General features: G+C 41.0%; 1 protein-coding gene across 6 annotated transcripts in view; it reads right to left on the bottom strand.

Annotated features, from left to right (window-relative positions):
- The window catches only part of LOC127383389 (sorting nexin-9-like), a 625,662-nt gene that overhangs the window by 336,136 nt on the left and 268,914 nt on the right, over positions 1 to 20,612 (bottom strand). For 5 of the 6 annotated variants that reach the window (XM_051616250.1, XM_051616254.1, XM_051616253.1 and 2 more), the window contains 2 exons: positions 19,512 to 19,839; positions 216 to 361 (listed from right to left, as the gene is read on the bottom strand). The exons of the other annotated variant lie outside the window; for it this stretch is intronic. In XM_051616250.1, coding sequence (XP_051472210.1) covers positions 216 to 361; positions 19,512 to 19,839 — 474 coding nt within the window. The remainder of the gene's footprint in view (positions 1 to 215; positions 362 to 19,511; positions 19,840 to 20,612) is intronic. 6 annotated transcript variants of the gene reach the window in all.

The following is a 20,612-nucleotide window of genomic DNA, read 5'->3' as shown; positions in this document are numbered from 1 at the left end:
TTGTACCCATCTACAAGCTGTGCAAAAGGACTTAAAGAAAAATGTTTGAGTTACTGTACAAAAAATGTGAATACCTTAGCCTAATTTGGAATCACTCAAAACTACCCAACAGGGGTGAACTGAATGAAGACCATCCCTCTGCCACCAGCCCAGGGCTAGTACCATTAAGCAGATTTATGGAGGAAGGCCACTCCTGAAAGGTTACCCACCATTACCTGTTGAACTGTTCACCATGTTAGATGCCATGCTGTAAGGAGGAGCCTGTGGGTTCATCAAGCCAGAGCTGTTGTTCATCGGCTGAGTGTAGGGGGAGCTGGATCCCATAATACCGCTCTGATTCATGGCAGGAAAATTGCCTTGCCTAGGAGAAGCAAAAGCACACACACAATGTCTCATTACCTACCTCATTGCTGAAGATGCTGTGGTTTGTCACAGAGTACATCTCCTATTGTTTGCAAATAGCGAAGAAGAAGGCACGCGATTAGTTCATTTTACCTACAAGGGGAGCTATTAGTCTTGAATTAGTTACCGTATATCTGAGACAGAATTGGACTGAACATAAATTTCAAGAGATGTATACAGTGTCTTTACACATCACAACAAAGCAGCAGAAAAATACAACTCATTTATCCTAAGAGTAAACAGCAATGTGATCAGAACTCAAAATTAGAACCTAAAGTTGACATAAAAAAATTCCAGTGAATTACATTTTGACCATTGTAATGGACATGCTTGCCTGCTGTGGCTTAAGAAACAGTGAAATGATCAGAAGAAAAATGTGTACCATGGAATTTCTTTTAGATTTCTGTATCTGATGCTATTGCATACAACTTTTTTTCCCATAAAGCACTTCTAGTCCCAGGGTGCAAAGGAGAAATTCAATTGCACATGAACATTTAGCCTGAGCATAACTCATGCCCAGAAGTGGCATTCACACAACTCCCAATGAAATCATATACAAGTACCTTCCTGTTCTCTTCTTCCTCAAAACAGGTTGTTTGTTGTTTTGTTTTGTTTTTTTTAAATCAGAACAGATGTTCTCATTGTCAGTGTTGATCTAGGGCCCAAAGTCATAGTCATTCAGCAAACACCATTAAAGTGACCAAAGTGACCAGAGGTGTGACTGTAGCATTGGATAAAATGCTCACCTTGTTGTACCTGACATCTATACGGAGTCTTTCAAGAAACCATGTACATATTACAATTTGTTGAAACAAGGTATCTCAGCAGAACTACTCTGGTTTAAAAAAGCAATCACGTATCTGTACAATGCTTTCATAACAGACTTCAGTTTGTCTGAAAAACTGCCTTGAATGAAGTCCTTCTTCTCAGCAACTTCAGATGTGAAGATCTTCAGACCAAGTATTTTTGAAGTCTAAGCCTTATCTACTCTTAAGTTCCAAAAAGTATCTAAGTATGCTTTGTACCTGATTTAGCCAATTCTACAGATAAATTGAGGCACAAGGAAGAAAATAATCCAATCCCAGTAAGCAGAATATTCCAATGTAATGCTTGATCCAACTTAAAAAATAACTTCTTATTCTTTTAATCCATAACACCATCTACCTTTTCTTGGTATAGCAGAAGACTCCACATATTATGATAAGTATAGGGATCTAGACTTGTATATTAAAAAAAATAATATATTTGAATAAACACATGTAAAAATATACTTATTTGTATATTCACAGCCTTCATAGGAAAACACAAAACTCAGACCTTTTTCTCTAATGTGCCCTCTGTAAATTCACGCTGTTTTTCCAAATAAAGGAAACAAGAAAGGAAGCAACCACCCCTTTACGAAGCTTTGGTACCTGTCTGCTTTTTTTTCTCATAAAAAACAAAGCATTTAATTTTATTCTACAGGCAGGGAAAGCTGCATGTTCTGGTAGCATGACGGAGTTTAGATATAAATTCTATTTTTCATTATTATGCAGCATTCAAACAAAACAGACAATCCCCTAAACAAAAACCCTGAATAACTTCACTGGCTTCTAGTCTTCCCCAAACTCATGGCAGATTCTCAATGCAATTGGTAGAAAGTGTTTTGTTTTTTTTTTAGGAGGCACAGGAGAAAGACCATTAAAGCAATCTTTGGCCTAATTTTTCTTGACACATTGTAAAGTGAATTTTTTCAAAGGAAAAGAGAATGTGTTATCTAAATAAAGCATCTTTTTCCAATTCAGTTTTGTCCTTTGCTGTCTGAAGCCAAACTTTTCTTCACTCTTGCAAAGAGGCAAAGGCTTTCTTTTGATATGAAGGAGACAACTGCCATACAATGTCATTTCCCTGATGAAGCTTGCAATGAGTAGTGGGGGGAAAAGATTTAAAATGCACAGTGGTGCAATGCTCCAAGGGAAAAATTACAAAGGAAAAAGAGAATAGTAGGACCATTTGGCAATAACTTTAAAAGATTTCAGTCACACAATCAAGCTTTTCTTATGTAAATACTGTATCTTAAACAACACCATCCTCCCTTTTTAGCTGAAAATTGCTGATTTTCATCAAATGCAGTTATTTCTAAGCTGGTTAAGTTAATTCTTTCTGTTACTGGGTAAAATTACTCGTCAAGATTAATAAATTGTGTAAGTGCATTTTTACACCTTAAAAAAAAAGTAACAGATTTTGAAAGGTTCTTTATGGAGGAAGGCTGGGATTCTGGAAAAGACAGAAGTCTCTACAGGTGTATCTCTCTCTTAACATTCTTCTTTTGCTTTGAAAACACACAGGAGATGCGCAACTTGCAGGTAAGCTGAAATTGTTCTTGACTCACTAATATTTCAATACTATTACTTTCTACAGCATGTATAACTTCTAAGCTGTGGGGTAGCTCATTGTCTCAAGTTGAGGTACAACCTATTCCACATTACCCACTATGGACATCAATCTCAATTGCAGTTAATGAAAGCATACTGCTGTACAACAGCTTTAAATCAAAAAGTAGGAAACTTTTTCCAGTTTAGATGGAGAGAGGAAATTAAATAAAAGAAATATACCAGCTTTGGCCAGGTATACCAGCTTCGGCCAGCAAGAAAACCACCAAAGTCTAAAAAAATTTCTTCTGTACCCAGAAAGACCTGACTAGCAGAACGTAATTACAAAATCTCATCTGGCAAGGCAATACCTTTCCCTTTCATCCTCCCATGTAATTCCACACTTGGAATGGACACAGCTCTCCAGCCCAGCATGTGAAAAGGCTCAGCACCACCTCAGACAGATCCCTGTCCTTCCCCAGCCCCCTACCAAAGCACTGACTGCAGCACACATGAGCTAATTTAGTAGCACTGAGAGGTGACATCCTGTCAGAATAAACGTTATTTTATCCAGAGACTGCATCCAGTTTGCAGCACAGAGCTCCTCCACATACTATTCTGCTCTATGATGGCTTGGAAGGGAAAAGTTTCTTCAGGGAGAAATAATCAGGTATTACTTCAGCCTTTAATTCTCACTCCACAGTGGGCCTCCTTTGAGTAAAGACTGCCGACTGTGACAAATTGTGCTGCATCAGTGCTATAATACGAAGTGGAGTCCATTAAGAACCGAGCTGAGATCACCAAACTCATTTTGATTAACCTCCAGGTCACTAAACACTTATAAATATGTTACACAGCAGCTGCTAAACATATTTATATATGCTTAAGGTCGCAGCATCATCTGTTGGTTGTTGGAGTTAAGTCAAAAATCTTATGTTTCCTTCTGTGCTGCTTTTAGTAAAGGCATATCCAATATACTATTTAAGAAGTAGTTTTCTCAAGGCATACTACCAGACTCTCCCCGACATGTCCCAATTCCCTCCTCCATTTTTATGGGAGGCTAAATAAAACCCAAGTCTTTTAAAAATAGTCTGCTGTACATGCAGTGACATCTAATGGCAAAAATTCAACTGACCAGCAATGAATTATATAGAAGAACCATCCCAGCTAAGTACACGATTTTACAAGATTTACCACATCAAAAACCAACGGCAGGGATGCTCAGGGATGACATAAGTGATAATTAGGAACTGGGGGAAAAAATCAAGAAAAGAAACACATTGAGTATAATGAAAAATGTCTTCTTCATGGTGAGATGCAGTTACCCTCCACAGGAGTGAAGGAAAGCCCAGTACTTGATGTTTCTGCACACGGACAACACATTCGAAAATGTAGTGGTCAGAGAAATCCTGCATTAGATATGAACTATATGACCTGTCAGGTATTTTCCAGCTCTAAATCCTCCAATATTGCGATCCCAGATCATGCATTTTTCCATTTCCATTTCCATTAAGACAAAAAAGCAGCTGGGCTATCACAAATTTAGGATTATGCTATAAATTTAAGCACCATACTTTAGCCTACACATTTATTTTTTTTTCCTGCTTTACTGCTACAAGTAGATCTCGAAGTATTTGGCAAATGGAAGAGATTAAAAATGGGAAGGGGGGTGGGGCAATTTGCTTTTTGTGCTTTCCTCTGTTGACAATTTGGTAATTCAAAGCACTTGCATAATGGCAGAGCCAGTTGTTACACTTGATGAAGGGGCTGCCACCCAGGGGTTCCTAGACAGGCTAGAGGAATGTGCTGACAGGAAACTCAGGAAAGTCAACAGGTACAGGTGCAAAGTCCTGCACCTGGGAAGGACAAGCCCCCTGCAGCAGTGATGGCTGGGACTTTACTGGGGTGGGGGGCAGCAGCTTTGCTGAAAAGCCCCCGAGTGTGTCTGTCAGACAGAGCTGAGTGTGAACCAGCAGAGTACCCTGGCAGCAAAGACAGCCAACAACATCCCAGGCTGTGTGACCAGGAGATGGAGGGAACTGATCATCCCTCCTTTTCTTGGCACTCATTAGACTTCATCTAGAATATCATGTCCAGTTTTGGATCCCACAATAAAGGAAAGATGATGATAAACTCAAGCGCAGCAGAGTGTCCCTCAGAACCTGAGTACTCACCCTGGGGGAGCTGAGAGACAGCTTTTGAGAGGAACCTAACAGCAGACCCCAGCACATAAAAGGAGGTCAGCAAGAAAATGAAGCTGAGCTCTCTCAACAGTAGGGCATGGTGGGAGTACAAGACACAACAAAAAAGAGTTAAAACGTAAGAAGTTCAAACTGGATGTAAGGAAACATTTTTCCCAGTGAAAATTGGCACTACCTCTAGTGGTCCAGGGGGTTGTGCGGTCTCTGTCCTTGTTGGTTTTCAAGACCCAACCGGACAAAGCCCCAAGCTCTCAGCTGAGCCTGCTGAGGAAGAGGTGGGACCACAGATCTTTTGAAGTTCCTTCCAGTCTGAATGACCTTATGAACCTAGATTGTCAGCTTCACTGTGCTGTTGATAGTCTGGTGTACTATTGGGTCCAAAATACAACTGGTCAGATTCAAACCAGTCCCTTTTGAGAAGATCCTGCTCTGCTCTTTTGTTTTCTTTCATTTGCAATCTACCCAAAGTGTAATTTGCACTTAATCTATTTTCTCTGCAAAACAAGTAGCATCAGATCTAACTGTGTCTTCTGAGTTAATCATAGAATCATAGAATCCTAGGGGTTGGAAGGGACCTTGAAAGATCATCTAGTCCAACCCCCCTGCCAGAGCAGGGTCACCTAGAGTACATCACACAGGAAGGCGTCCAGGCGGGTTTTGAATGTCTCCAGCGAAGGAGACTCCACAGCCTCTCTGGGCAGCCTGTTCCAGTGCTCTGTCACTCTTACAGTAAAAAAATTTTTCCTGATATTCATCTTAAACCTCCTATGCTCCAACTTGTATCCATTACTCCTTGTCCTATCACTGGTCATCACCGAAAAAAGCTTAACTCCATCGTCTTGACACTCACCCTTTACATATTTGTAAACATTGATGAGGTCCCCCCTCAGTCTCCTTTTCTCCAAACTAAAGAGACCCAGCTCCCTCAGCCTTTCCTCATAAGGGAGATGTTCCACTCCCTTAATCATCCTTGTGGCTCTGCGCTGGACTCTTTCCAGCAGTTGCCTGTCCTTCTTGAACTGAGGGGCCCAGAACTGGACACAATATTCCAGATGTGGCCTCACCAATGCAGAATAGAGGGGGAGGAGAACCTCTCTTGACCTACTAACCACACCCTTTCTAATACACCCCAGGATGCCATTGGCCTTCTTAGCCACAAGGGCACACTGCTGACTCATGGTCATCCTCCTGTCTACCATGACCCCCAGGTCCCTTTCACCTACACTGCTCTCCAGCAGGTCAGCCCCCAACCTGTACTGGTGCATGGCGTTTTTCTTCCCCAAATGCAAAACTCTACACTTGCTCTTGTTAAACTTCATCAGGTTTTTCCCCGCCCAAGTCTCCAGCCTGTCTAAGTCTCTCTGAATGGCAGCACAGCCTTCTGGTGTGTCAGCCACTCCTCCCAGCTTGGTGTCATCAGCAAACTTGCTGAGGGTACATTCCGTGCCCTCATCCAGGTCGTTGATGAAGATATTGAACAACACCGGTCCCAGTACCGACCCCTGAGGGACTCCACTAGTCACAGGCCTCCAACTAGATTCTGCCCCATTGACTACAACTCTCTGACTTCTTCCTTTCAACCAGTTCTTGATCTGCAGGAGTCCATGTATTTAAAGAGAGAAGATGACATGCGAGATCTGGTCATTGTTAAAAAGCAGAACGAAGAAACTGTATGAAAGAAGAGCTCTGACAATACAAAGGCATTTACAGCTGCCACGCAGTGTCTCTTACACTGAAAGGTCTTCCTTTAACTGGGCCTGAAATCATCAGTAGGTTCGTGTGTTGTCTCTGACTGTTACACAGAAGTTACTCTGCAACTTATGTTTAATACTTGCTGGTATGTGATTTAGTACCTCCTCAGTGCTGCCATCTGATGAAGAATTGAACAAATTTGAACCAATTACAAAACTGAGCACAGAGCTAGGTATGGTTTAGCTATGGACAATGATAAAAGTAGATTATGCTTCTCAGCAGCACAAGAAATTAAGACAAAACTTTTAATATGGGAACATGTCGAAGTGCAGGTTTTTGCTGTGAGCAGAGGGATCAAGTTCTACAATGTACTGCAGATTTTCTGGCATGCATCTGACACACTGTGCTCTCCTCTCAATCTAAACCTGTAAAATTGGAGTAAAGCCCTTCATGCAGTCAGAAAAAATTACCCAGCTTCTGTAATGAGACCTGTGACAGCCTAAGCACAGGGGTGAATTAATCACAAAAAGGTGCAGGGAACAGAAGAAGGGTTCAGAGGTGGAGAGTCTACAAGGGCTGGAGTGAGGAGAGTTTGGGGCAGGAAGGATAGAAATGGAAGAGAAGATGGAAATGAAGAATGAACAACAAGGGTTGGGAGCATTCTCATGGGGTGCCAAAGGTTTTAAGGCCAGGAGGATGATGGGTGCTCTGGAGAAGGGAGATGAAACAAGACTCAGGAGGAAGAGCAGAGAGGAAGATACAGAGAGCTGACACACAGGGAAGACACCTCCAGCATAAACATGGAGCCTCTCAGCCAGGTCTACCTGAAGGAAGAGAGGAATTCACAGAAGAGACTCAAAAGCAGGGTACTACCAGAGATGTGCCTTCCTGCAGCAACTCTGCTCACGCACACTGCCGTGAGGCAGGATCAGACTCTGAGGTGGCAAACCTGGCCAGGAGCTGGGCCAGCCCTAGTCCAGCAGTGTGGCACAGTGAGGCAATGCTGAAGGAGCAGTGCTGCAAGGATAGGAACTGGGATGGGGCACACAGTCCAGGTAAGGAAGAGCTGCCACTGAGCCACACTTCACACATCCTAGTGACCACAAACTTGCACCAATTATTACTCAGGCATCTTTGCACTGTGCTTTCTGACACTTCCTATAGCACTCATGTAACGTAGGGATTTCTCCCAGTTATCCAGCACCACGCGCTGGACCTGAAAAATGATCCTGCTACTGTGACCTGGCCACCTGGGCAACTGGCTGGTGGAGAAAAAAAGAAAGGCCCACAAGCTCAAGGAAGTTTGCCATTTCTGCTCCAGATCTTTAACCTACATCAGTTTTGCAGTGAATGCACTGTAGCACCTCAGGGGAGTAATTTGTGTAAACATTTTAAAAGGAACATTTTTTTTTTTAATGCTGACACACTGCTAAGGTGGCTACTTGATTACAAACTGTGAAAATGACTGCGTTAGTCTGCACTCACAAATCACAGTGTACTGACCAAATTGCCCTGTGCTTTATCTGTGCCAGGTCTGCACCACGACAATATTTCCTCTCTCTTTTAAATGTCAAAGTATGATTTGGGGGGTTGTTATTTAAACACACTGACCTGCACAATAACCAGAAGTACTTTATTTAAATCTGTCTTGAGCTGGACTAGCCTTAAGCACTTATACTCTGTCATAGTTTGACACCAAATGGGTGATTATAATGAGAGTAATTCAGGAGTGAGACTCGTGAATGCTTTCTCCCTGGAGAATTTACACATAAACACGTGCATGCAGATACATTTGTTCTTTTGTTATGGATTTTTCTTCCTTGGAGAAGTGAAACCATTTCTGTCATCGGAGCATATGGGAAAACTGGAGGAGGGAGAAGAGGGCAAGGGAAAATAAACCCCAACATTGCTTTCCTCTGACTGAAAGTTCATTGGTGCGTCAGCACTGTTAGTGAAGGCCAAGACAAATGAAATCAGAATATTGGCTTGAGCAGCTATAAAGCTGCATTAAATGGAGTTCCCATGTAAATGAAGCAAACAAATCTAACATACTCATATCTGAAAGCTAAGTATCCCCCTCTCATTAGCTGCTACTGTAAGTGACTAACCTGGGCTTACATTTCCTCCTCTGATCGGGGTGAAGGTCACCACTTGCAATAATGAAGTTTTAAAAAAGCAACGACAAAAGCTGGTGATGTGGCAGATGTTAGGTCTGCCAGGAGATTTTCTCCCTTTTTACAGGTTAGAAGGAAAACAGGAAAATTTTATACTTGTGTGTGCGTGTGCATGAAAAATGGAAGACAAAGCACTGAAATGCACTGACACTGACGAAACACTAGGAAACATAAATAGAAAAGCATCCTAATTTGTCCTGGGGTGAGTGTGTGTGTTTGTCTGACATCAGGCACACAGAACCAACACTAAATTATCCTTCCCAAATGGTAATGCTAAAATGGGGAATAATTTTCTAGCATCATAATTATGTGAAAGTGCACATCACCTTGTAATTGATTGCAGTCTGACCAAGCACACTGACTGTTCCATTCTTCTGGATGATCTAAAGATTATTGTGTAAGATACTTTTTTGAAGAATAACAGAAATATTCTTTCTAAACATATTCTTTTTCTTCTGATTATGCAAATACTTGTGGCTGTAGCATCATCACCATTACTTAGATTTCACTAAGAAACAACCAAGGAAGGAGAAGAAACTTAAAAATTAGTTGTTCCTACCAGTCTGATTCAATACTCAGTCCTGCAGAAAAGCAGACACAAAACCTTTATCTTCATTTACATGCTATTGTCATCACATTAGCCATTTTTTCTAGTGAAAATATCTGCCTGATGGGCTACCTACTTGGTAGTCATTTAAAGCCCAATAAAATACAGGAATGTCACACCACATCAAACACTGGAAGAGCAACATAAGAGGCATGTGTAATCCATGAGTATCAATGCTAATAACAACAAACTACACAACATTTGTATTGCTGAAATCATGCTGAGATTAGAATAGATCTCCCTATCCCATTTTACAGACAACAAAAACTGAGGAAGAGATTCAAGATTAATAACGGTCTGAAATATGGCTAGAAGAAAAATAAAGCAGTTGAATACAGTGAGAAAAATACAGAACAAGCCTGCAGAAATATAAATCCTTAACTTCATTTGATCCTAATAAGGATGTGTGACTGAAAAATATGAAGGATATTTAGTTAAATGCTGTAAGATTTTTGTTTTATTTTGTTGGTTGGCTGTGGTTTTTTTGTTGTTGTTGTTTTCTTCTTTGTTTTTTAGGTTGCAGCTATTTAACTTGGTTTCTCTAAAAGTCCTTTGTGTCAATTAAAGATTTTTTGGTCTGAATTTCATGGTGACTACAGCATTTTGTCCCACAGGGATTAGCTGAAATGTCTTTACTACGCAGCATTCTTACAAGTGCAGCAAGGCCTCCATATTTGAATTTATTTGTATAAGAACAAACTAAGCACTCAGTAAGCAGTGCAGCCTGTACTGTACCAGTACAATATAGCACTGTGTAACAGAAACCATGGACTACTGAAGAGCAGGCCAAGTCAAATGGCTTGTACTCCCATTGAAGCTCCCCTCTTAGTGACCTCTGCCTATCTTCCTGATGTGGACTTAAAACAGAAGTGCTCAGGGCAGCAGCTTGTACACTGTCCCCAACAGACAGATCTGAGCACCGAGGAGATACACTTCTAAGCTCCAGTGGAGTGGGTGATGAGTAGAAGGCTGCTGTAATCTGCCTGGCAAGCAGGAGCATGCATGAACTGGGTTTGCAGTGAAAAAAAGAAATCTGCCCTGAATGGCATGATGGAGTTAATCTGAACCAGAATGCCACGAAGGGCGATTTAGCCTGGTGTGACTTGATATCAAAATGGGAATGACTCATATGACTCTCTCACTATGCACCTTCTATTTTTGTACATGTTTATAAATAGCTATATTAAAAAGTCGGAAGGCCCTATGAACTCTCTCCCAGACTGATTTCTTGAAAGTGGGTAAGAGTCTGTTCCCAGCACATGAACAGCCAGAAGGTCGCCAGAACTTGGTGCTAAAAAGCTATAGGAAGCTAAGAACACACTGCATGTTTCACTAATTCAATTTCCTCCAGTGGGGCACTGGCTTGGGAGAGGCTTGACCCCCAAGTTCCCTCCTTGTCCACCTGAGGATGCAGATCTCCTGCAGCTTCTCACCACATTTCTTATGTTCAGTCATGTCCTCGTACTGTTTCTGAGCAGTGCTGCAGCTCCATGGAGCTCCCTGTGCTGGCAACCAACTGAAAATCTAATAAAATCCTGACCGTTTCGTGCCAGCTCTTCAGTGTATCTTTTCATAGTAAAATGTCATCTGGCTGACAGCACACTGAATGCAACTGTGCATCTGCAGCAGCATGGCAAGGAAGTTCTCCAAAGGGATTTCCCAACAGACACATTTTCACTTAACTATCTTTGCCCAATAGCCTGGAGCTGTGATATGTTTATCAATATTATTACTGCCACTATTATAATCAGTATTGGCACTTTGGAACTCCAGACAGTTTCACAAGAGCAATGGGGTGCACATGTCAGCATGGTTTCAGCTGGCTCTTTTCTTCATCTTTGGCTCAGAAGATGGCTGAAACCTACTGTGACAACTGCAACAGGTATTTAATGTGTCAGTGAGAGTGCTGGCCATAATTTAAAAAATCTCATTGTTATTATGTTACTATTAATATGATTCTTACGAGGTCACTTATATGTCCAATTAGAACTGATGCTCCCATCTGACCTTGATCAATAAAGAGAAGGGCTCTTCCCACTCATAATTCCCCAGGTAGCACTGCTAAAAAAATTGTTTCATTTTCTCTCAACTATCACCATTGTAAAACATCTTAAAACCTTAAAACTGCTCTAAAACCTGTAATCCTCCTACCATTTTTTATGTCTCTCCCTTTCTGTCATAAAAATCTTCAGCTGTTCAATCACAGTCTTGTACTTGCACAATGTATGTGCCAAATCACACAGAGCAGTCACAGAATCAGCTTTCTTCAGAAGTCCCATTAAACAGATGGCTATTCTCCTGTTTTCTTTTGTTTTTCTGACTACTGCTATCATTTAAACTAAAAGATCTTCTGGCTAACAGGCAAAAAGACAGTTTGAAAATCCAGTTTCCTCATCTGCTACATTTAATGCCACCTGAGAAAGAGTACTCAATCCAAAGTCCTCCCTTACTCTTTACTTGTATAAACTAACAATTAATGAAGTACTGCATTCTTAATGCCCTAAAGATCACCTTTTGAGGTACAAAACTTCTATGTAACATCCAACTCTGAGGAAGAATGTCAATAAACTACACAGAGTCCTACACTGCAGTTCTTTTTCAAAATAATTAGTATTTCTATTGAGGGCAACAGCTGTCCTAAATAACCAAATCAAGCAAAAAATAATCCTGACACAATAATAATCCAATTAGAAGTGTCTCTAAGACGAAGGAAAATTCTCATTCCTGACTAAAAAATCACTCTTCTTTCCCAACATACTCCTGCTATCACAATTTAAGAATGGCCACTCTGTGAAGCAGGAAAGGAGTAGGACTCTTGAGATCTGTGGTTAATCTCGAATGGCATGAACAGCATACAGCAGTCTACTTGATGGATGAGTAACCAAAAAATAAAAAAGTGCCTCCCCAAATCACTGTTTGCCTGCACGAGCTCAGCAGCATGGTGACATCCAGAGCTCCAAAATGATGGATTTACCTTTTAGTGAAACAAAATTCCAGATAAAAATATTTCTCTTAGTCTCCCGCAAGAAATGGCTTTAGTTAGCTCAGCATGTAAAGCTTCTTCGAATCCTTACATGATTTTATCAGCAATTTTGAGCTGATCTACAAAATGCACCTCCATTAAAAAAAATAATCACTAAAGTGTGATATCTAGCTCTCCCTTTACTATAATAAACTTACAGAAGCTGAGTTGCACTTCACCCCTCCTGACATATTGCAGAAAAAAGCCATACACAGCTCTGCTTTGAAAAGCAAAACAAGAGGAAATGAAGTATCCTCTCAAAAAAAGAACGAATAAAAACATCAGCTTGATAAAAATTACTATTTCTCATGAAGAGGGAAGAATCATGGATTCTTCTGAAGAAAAATATGTCAATACTGGTTAATAGCTCCCTTACAAGTTTCATTTACAGTAAGCATTAATATTTGGACTTTAAATCCTCAAATCACACATAACCTTGATGCAGTGAGAAAATATTCCACCCGTTTACTGAAACGCTGCCAACCTCAAGTGGAGCAGGCGCAGCAGCTATTTGGGGTTCACAGAAACACTACACAGACATTTAGGACAAGGAGCAATACCACTTCATCCAGTTTAAACTGTATGTGGGCTTTTTTAATTATTATTTTGGAAGCCAAATGTAGTTTCATGGACTGCCTGAATATTCAAAGAGCACTAAGCAAACGCAAAGTGGTTCTCATTTCAGGGTGATCCATCAGGATCTCTAAAGGAAATCTAAAGTCTGGGACTGCTTGGAGGAGCAGGGTATGGGGGAAATGACCAGACACCTTGAGACTGGAGAATTGTGAATGGCTTGGATTTGAACAGGAGTAACTCCTTTCCTGTGACTGAATGTTAAATAAAAGACCCAGCAGAAAGAGCCTTTCTGCTAGGGGCTTATTTCAAAGGGAACAGATAAAGTACCCAGGCACTGGCTCCAATTATGGCTACCAGTCCTATCTTAGCCTAGTTTACTTTGGGGATTTCACAGTTGGCAGCCTTTCATCTAGAAGTAGCCTGGTTTGAATAAGCAAAGAAACCTGAATGAGTACTTAACCTTCCTGCACTCCACTGCACTTCCCAGCAGAGACGAACAGCACCTCCAAGCTTAAGGGCAAAAGGGAAAACAATGGAAAATATATTATCTCTCCAGGGATTAAAGATGGTAAGTTTTACTGTAGCACTTCAAGTCTTCCTGCTACCTAACTGCAGATTTTAAATTCCCATTTAGAATGTTAAACCCAAGTTTCAAGATCAAAAGGACCTGACTGGCAAATACTGCATAGAAATTGACAGACTGTAGGATGTAAAACATCTAAAAGAGTTCAAATTTTTATTTATATTATTATTCTTTTTAAAAAATTTATTCCCTATTTCCACCTCATTCTTTTTCCTTTTGACATTTTAATGCACCATGTCCATTACTGTATTTCCTCACCAGTACCTTCTAGTCCATCTGCAGTGCTGCATTACCCTGCTGTTGGAGAAAATAGTATGGAAAAAGTGCTTTGCTGGCAGCAGTGACATGGAATATGAATTATACATACATAGTAGGAGAGAAAAGCTGATGAAAAGTTAGTCTGCCTGTATGTGTGCACGCATGCATGTGTGCATACAGAGACTAAAAGGAAGACATATAGAATGCACATTTTAAACTCATCTACACTAACTGTAACTGTTTCTCTGTACAACAGAAATTCTCTAGCATCAGTGTAGCTTTTATAGATCAGGTTTAGGACTGAGTAAGAACTTACCTAAATTCTTCTGACTTCACCAGGATGAGGCTTTAGTTATCTAACCAGCTGCTAAGCAGTTTAGAACCAGAACCACATTCTAGAATGCCTGAAAGTATGTTAAAGCAATGCAACACCACACATTATTATAGGGACTGAACATCATTTCTCAGGTGGCATGGGGAGCAACAGACAATAATGTAAATATCCACCTCAATTTAGCAGCCGAATGACCAGGACTGAGAATGCCCAGAGGCTGCAAGTAGGTAAGCTGGATCCCAGTTCCTCAGTTCAATAAACTACTATGTCTAAATAATTTTCTCTAAATTCAATGATACTGAATTCTAAATTCATTCCATCTATTAAAAATTTGCTTTAATTTACAGAACTGTAATATGCAATCCCGAGAATCATATTAAGGCACAGTACATGGAGGTCAAAGATGCTGCCTTTGAAGATATGGATTGCTTCTCATGTAGGCACATCAAAACTCCTTTTATAGTAATGAGTTCAGATATTGATAACTGTAGTTGTACCAGCAAGAGGCTCATTTTAGCATCCAGTTGGATGTGTATTTTACAGCCTGTACTGAATTATATCTTCCTAAGGCTGCACTGCTAACAGTATGTAAAACAGCAATTTTGAAACTACGTTTTTACCATTCCATGTACTACAGTCACACTTTCAACGGCTAAGAAGACATGCTCAGAATGACAGTCACTGCTAGTACGAGAGATGCTGAAAATGACGATGACAAGTATCTAGCTCCAAAAACATCTGTTGACTTCAGGTGTCAACCTAGTTATCAGTTTTTAAAAGTGTGTACCGGGTACTTACTGTAGGAAACAGAAGCTCACAGAGACTGAACACATAGTCCTGAAAAGTTTCAATTTGGGCATCTACAAACTGAGGAACTCAAAACTGGTTGGCACTAGAAGGTATCAGTCAACAGAAGGCTGCCTTTCACATCGACAGGGAAAACAATTATCTCATTTGCTTAAAATTGTTTGCTTTTACTGAAGGCTTACTGTGTTGTAGGTCTGTACACAGAAAATACTTACCTATCACTATAAATACATGTGCTGTTGTAAGAACTATGGTGTAATAAAAGACTATTTTTTGGAGCCACCTGGTCCTTAGAAGCCTCCATAGGGTTCTAACCTCCAGCAGCAGAACCAGCCCTTGGGAGTCTTGGCAAATGCCAACTGAAGTTATGAAAAGTCTTTGCTTGGAGTTCAGTGGCTATATTAGGTCTTCAACACATAGTCCTTAACAGTCAATGGGTATGCTGAGACCAAGACAGACATAAAAAGGAAAACACTCCTTTGCAGTTCCTGTCATTCTGAAAATATGGGGTACTACTATACAGGGCATTAGGGAGCTATTTAGCATTGCCTGCTGTAAACTGTTACCCAGACCAAGCTTAAACATCCTGGGTAGTGTGAAACTGCAGACAATGCCACTTCAATCAAAAGGTCTTAAAAACACTTTTCTTTAGTCTGACATGCTAGATATCATTTGGGAAACAGTGGCCTGTGTGCCTAAGACAGACTAGCGTATCTTTTAGGATTTTAGGTTACAGGGGAGGTAGTATGTAGCTGCAGAACTTAATCTAAGCTTAACATAGAGCAGAGGACTCAAGGTGAGGTCAAAGGCTCATTCAAGTGGTGTAAACCTAGTATCTTTCACAGCCACCACTTTTATTTATATTATTTTATCTTCTCTCATTAAAAGAGTGGTGGTCTGCACTGAAAATGATACCTAGGTATAACTGGTTAACATTCAGATCTTGATCACTCAGCCCTGGGTAACAAACATTGATTTTTCTGCCCTAGTGGAAGTGATTTTATTCTGATTCATGCCACTTAAATTCATTTTACATAGCTGCTTAAGTGTGGCTTGGCAAGGCAGAGGGAAACCAGCTTTCTATGTCTAAACGTGACTCCTGAGTTGGTGAAGGACAGATCCTGTGGATTAACTGCTGAAGATAAATTTCTCTCCCCCACTGATACTTGGCTAATAGGTCAACAAGTTGTCCTTGAAGGGAATCACAACCAAATTACAGAAATAGGTCTGTGTAGCTCTGACAGAACCACTTAATTTTCTTCTTAATTCTACATAGAGGGGTATGTTTTATAGTAATAAAAGTCTACCAGTTTTTCAGTCCCACAGCCAAATCTTATAAACCCAAGACATTAAAGTGAAAAGGCTGGACAGTATTTATGCCCTTTGGCATACAACAGTGAATGTCTTTCCAGATGAAACAGCACGATGCAAGTGCTTCTCCATTTCGCTAATTTTTGCTTTTTGAACAGGAAAACCAGGAGACTTGAACTCTAATTTTTAAAGTTTTGCTTTGTACTTTTTTCATATGCACCTATATGAACAATGTTATTAAGGAAAACAAACAAAAACAGCTATAGAAAACTGGTAATTAAAACTTGTTAATAATCATGAAGGTAGCTGTCATGTTGGTATTATAGATATCCTATGGAGGTAACAATTGAAATAACATGATGGCAGGGAAGTCCATGAAACTTGAATCTCAGGTGAAGCTGGACTTGGTTGTGAGGGAGCCACAGGCTGGCAGCCAGTGTAGACACTTTCTCCCAGGGGTACAGGTACAGAAATGACAGAGTGAAGGACTCTGTTGAGTGAACAGAAGCTACACCTCAGGCAAATGTTTTGCACTGGATACTTAATGCTCCTAAAAAATATTCTAGTGACTAGCTGAAAGTTTTCCAACACATGCGTGCTCAATTACAGCGTAATAAAAGTTTATTGAAAATCCCATTAAGAAACTCTGTCATCACTCCTGCAGTACACCACTTGTCAGAAAGGGATCATGCTTCAGGGGTTGCAGCTCACTCACTGTTCAGGCTGCAATGACAACACCACCACCCAGTTAAGCAAACTGTGTTACACAGCACTGCTGTGAGACAAGAGCACTAACAACTAAGGGGAGAAAGATGATGCCTGAGTCAGGGGAGGAGGGATCTAATTCCTTCTCAGTGATCAGGCTCTTCATTTCCCTCTCAGGCACAAGGAAACAGAGCCATGTCAAAAGCCATGCAGGTTTGTGAGCAAGTGATATGCAGATTTTCATCATATTGTCACAATGGTGTAAAAAGAAAACAAAAAAATAGAATCCCCTCAACAACACAATTTTTTCTTTCACATTATTTTGTATTTCTTCAGCAACCACATGGCACATTCAGAAACACTAAAAAAAATTGCCAAGGTCCCACAGCAAATGCAGTTAAACATTGCTACCTACCCATACTGGTCAGGCTGGTGCATCAAGGGAGCCTTAGCATTGCTATAGTTGGGGTGCTGTGAAAAAACATGGGGCGTCCACCCCAGACTGGTTGTGATAAGCAGGCAACCTAATGTATGGTGGCTTAAAGCAGGACAAAAGAACACCCTCTTTGGATTTGCTCTGTATCACAAATAGGAATCACTGTCAATTACATTCCTTCCATGTTCAAGTATGGAGGACTTGCAGAAACAGCCAAAAGCCATTAGGCTTTCTCCCCTACAGTTGACTTGAGGTCAATTACGAAAACTGTGCTTGCAACTCCCCTGGCAACAGAGAGGTGTAACAGGTTTAGCTCCAGTTCATAAATAGTCCTTTTGCCAGTGTTTCCAACAGAGATTCAATGTTTGCTCAGCCATTCCACAGGTGCTGGATCACTGGAATGGGAAGTATGTGATGGAAAGGCTCCAAAATGGGGCAGTTTTGCCCACACAATGCTAGAAACCAAAAGCAGTTTTACAAAACTGACTTGGGAGCAAGGTGTGAGATAGGAGTGGTAATAATTTCACCTAGAGTTTGATCAAACACCACATACTATGCCCAAGTCCAAGGTGAATCACATTCAAATACTTTCTGCTTAACACAGAGTATTTTCTTACTTTAAAGACCAACAAAGTGAGCTTTTCCTTTCATTACATGATTATAAAGTGTTCCTGCAGCTGCAGTGATGGCTCATTTATTCCTTCTTGCCTTACCTATCAGCTTATACCCTAAACCAGACAGACAGAAACAGTTTTTTGTAAATCCCACTAGACGGGTCTTTTAAGAACAACCAACGCAAGCAAGAGACTGCTGGTTCAGGTATCTGCTGGAATACAGTCTATTTTAAGGGAGTGTAGTTCTCTTTTACTAAATAAGAACATGAGGTACACTAAACTTACTGTCATTGTTTTAAAAGCTTGTTATTGCTTATCACTAAAAGCTACCTGCCTTCCAAACTCATGAAACAAGAAAGCAACAGATACAGGGACACATTAGCTTCCTACTCTTATATTGTGTCTTGGAATTAGAGCAACTCTGTATGTGTATATGTGCATCTGTGTATGCCTACATAAAAATAAATGCAAGATGCTTAATATACACACACATACATGCTCACCAGAACAGTGCAATCAGCTTTGTGTAATTCTCCAATGTAATGGAACTTCTTGTAACAGAGAAAGATAATAAATACACCAGGAGTTATTTGAGTCCAGGGAAATGTAGAAATTACTTAATCTGAAAAATTTCCCAGAAAATACAGTTTCATTGCCAAGTATTCAAGCATCTTAAGAATAACCATGGACTGAAAAGTGCTATTGCCAAAATCCATGCACAAATGGCAACATGTAGTTATGCTGCCCAAAGGGGAGACAAGAAGCCAGATAATGGCTCCAACCTCTACAATCCTGTTTCCAGGTTCTCTCTTGCAGATGTGTAAGTGGCAGTTATCAACTCCAGATAACTACAGATTGCTTTTATGCCTCCTTCTGGCTATCCCCTCCAGCTGCTCCCCTCAGTCTGCCCTCCTTTCCCCCTCTGCAAGCCTGCCCAGGAACAAGAACATCCGGTAGAAGGGAATGGCCATCAGCACTGCTGCTCACAATGTGGGCTGTAAATGCAAAAGCTGATGGGCAGCTTACTTACTCTCTGGCAGAGACAAGCTGTCAAGGACATGCTGGCCTTTTCTGTACCAGAGATAAAAAAATATATATCCAGCTAGTCAATTTTAAATTGCAGAGGGCTTGTTTTTGACTCCTAATGTCACTGCAACCCAGTGGGTTTTCCTAAAGCCTAAAGTGCCAAGAATCAAACTGGAAGTGACCATAATCTCCACTGTCATAGCTGCTCTTTGAGAGGATAATTCAAACATGTGATAGGATGCTTTCTCCTTACATTTAAGTAGAAGTATTCTTCCCACATGCCATCTCGTCCCAGAGATAAGGGGACAAACAGAACACGTATAAATGTATATGCATACACTCATACAGTGCCGTTACTTCAGAAATTAAAGTATTTCCTACTCATTGAAAGTCCTTTCACCCGGATGCATACCTGCTCTGAGCGGAGTTTGCAGCAGCCTGCATCACTGCAGCAGCTGCCTCCTGTGCCTTACGGTTCACAGTTGGCATGGGTGGGCCCATCCCAGGGCCTCCCTGCTGAGACATGCCAGGAGAATTGGGGGTCATACTGCTCATGTTTCCAGGAAATGGTCTGCTCTGCATCCCAGCTGATGGCATCCGTCCCAGGGGCATGGTACCGCAAGGCTGGCTTGGCCCCTGTCCATGCATCTGACTGTTGGCATTTATACCCATGCCGGGTCCTGGGCCACTGTAACTCGTGTTGGGCACGCCGCTGTACGTCGGTGGTCTGGAGTAGTTTCCTGAACAGAATGATAAAAAGCACAAGAGAAAAACATTAAACTTTAAAGAAAATACTTCTATTTAGGAAGTTTGTAGCTGCAGAACTTGCACATGTGACCTGAAGTGAACCACGTTGGTCTCAAAGTCAGAACAGCTCTTTCATGATGGGGACAGACAAGCAGTGGAACAAGCTGTCCGAGGATGTTGTGCAGACTCCCTCCTTGGAGGTTTTCAAGACCCAATTGGATAAAGTCACAAGTAGCCTGCTTTGATCTTATATCTGACCCCAATTTGCACACAAGGTCAGCCAAGAACAACTGCTGAGGAATCTTCCAAACTGAATGATCCTATGAAGCTCATTTTCATGTACCCTCAAACATTTTCTGCCTAAAACATGTAATGGAATAATAGTAAACACAGAAAAGTACAGCCTCCAGAGGGTTAACAGCACAGCACACAGTACAAAACCATCTTGTGCAGTAAAGAGATATGTGGCATGTAGGAAATCCATTACATAAGCTCAAGGGAGAATCTGATTTTTGTAATTTCATGTTCTCATTCTTCATCTTCCTGCAATTTCACCAACAGGCTATTCTCACTGCCTTCTTGCTCCTAACTGTTCTGCCCATCTGGGTCAGAGATGCTTTGGCATGGACTGCTGAGGATGGCTGCTGGGCCCTGAGAAACACTCCCACTGCCTCCTGCCCTACCCTGCTTTCCTGCTAAGTTCAAAGTTTGTCTATGCCAGTAGAAGGGGTGGCAGCTTACAGTGCACCTCCTTTGGGAAAAGCAG

The sequence above is a fragment of the Apus apus genome, chromosome 3 (assembly GCF_020740795.1).
Source record: "Apus apus isolate bApuApu2 chromosome 3, bApuApu2.pri.cur, whole genome shotgun sequence".
In the NCBI taxonomy this organism is placed as follows: Eukaryota; Metazoa; Chordata; class Aves; order Apodiformes; family Apodidae; genus Apus; species Apus apus.
The sequence above is the reverse complement of the archived record's forward strand: the minus strand, read 5'-3'. Positions and strand labels throughout refer to the sequence as shown.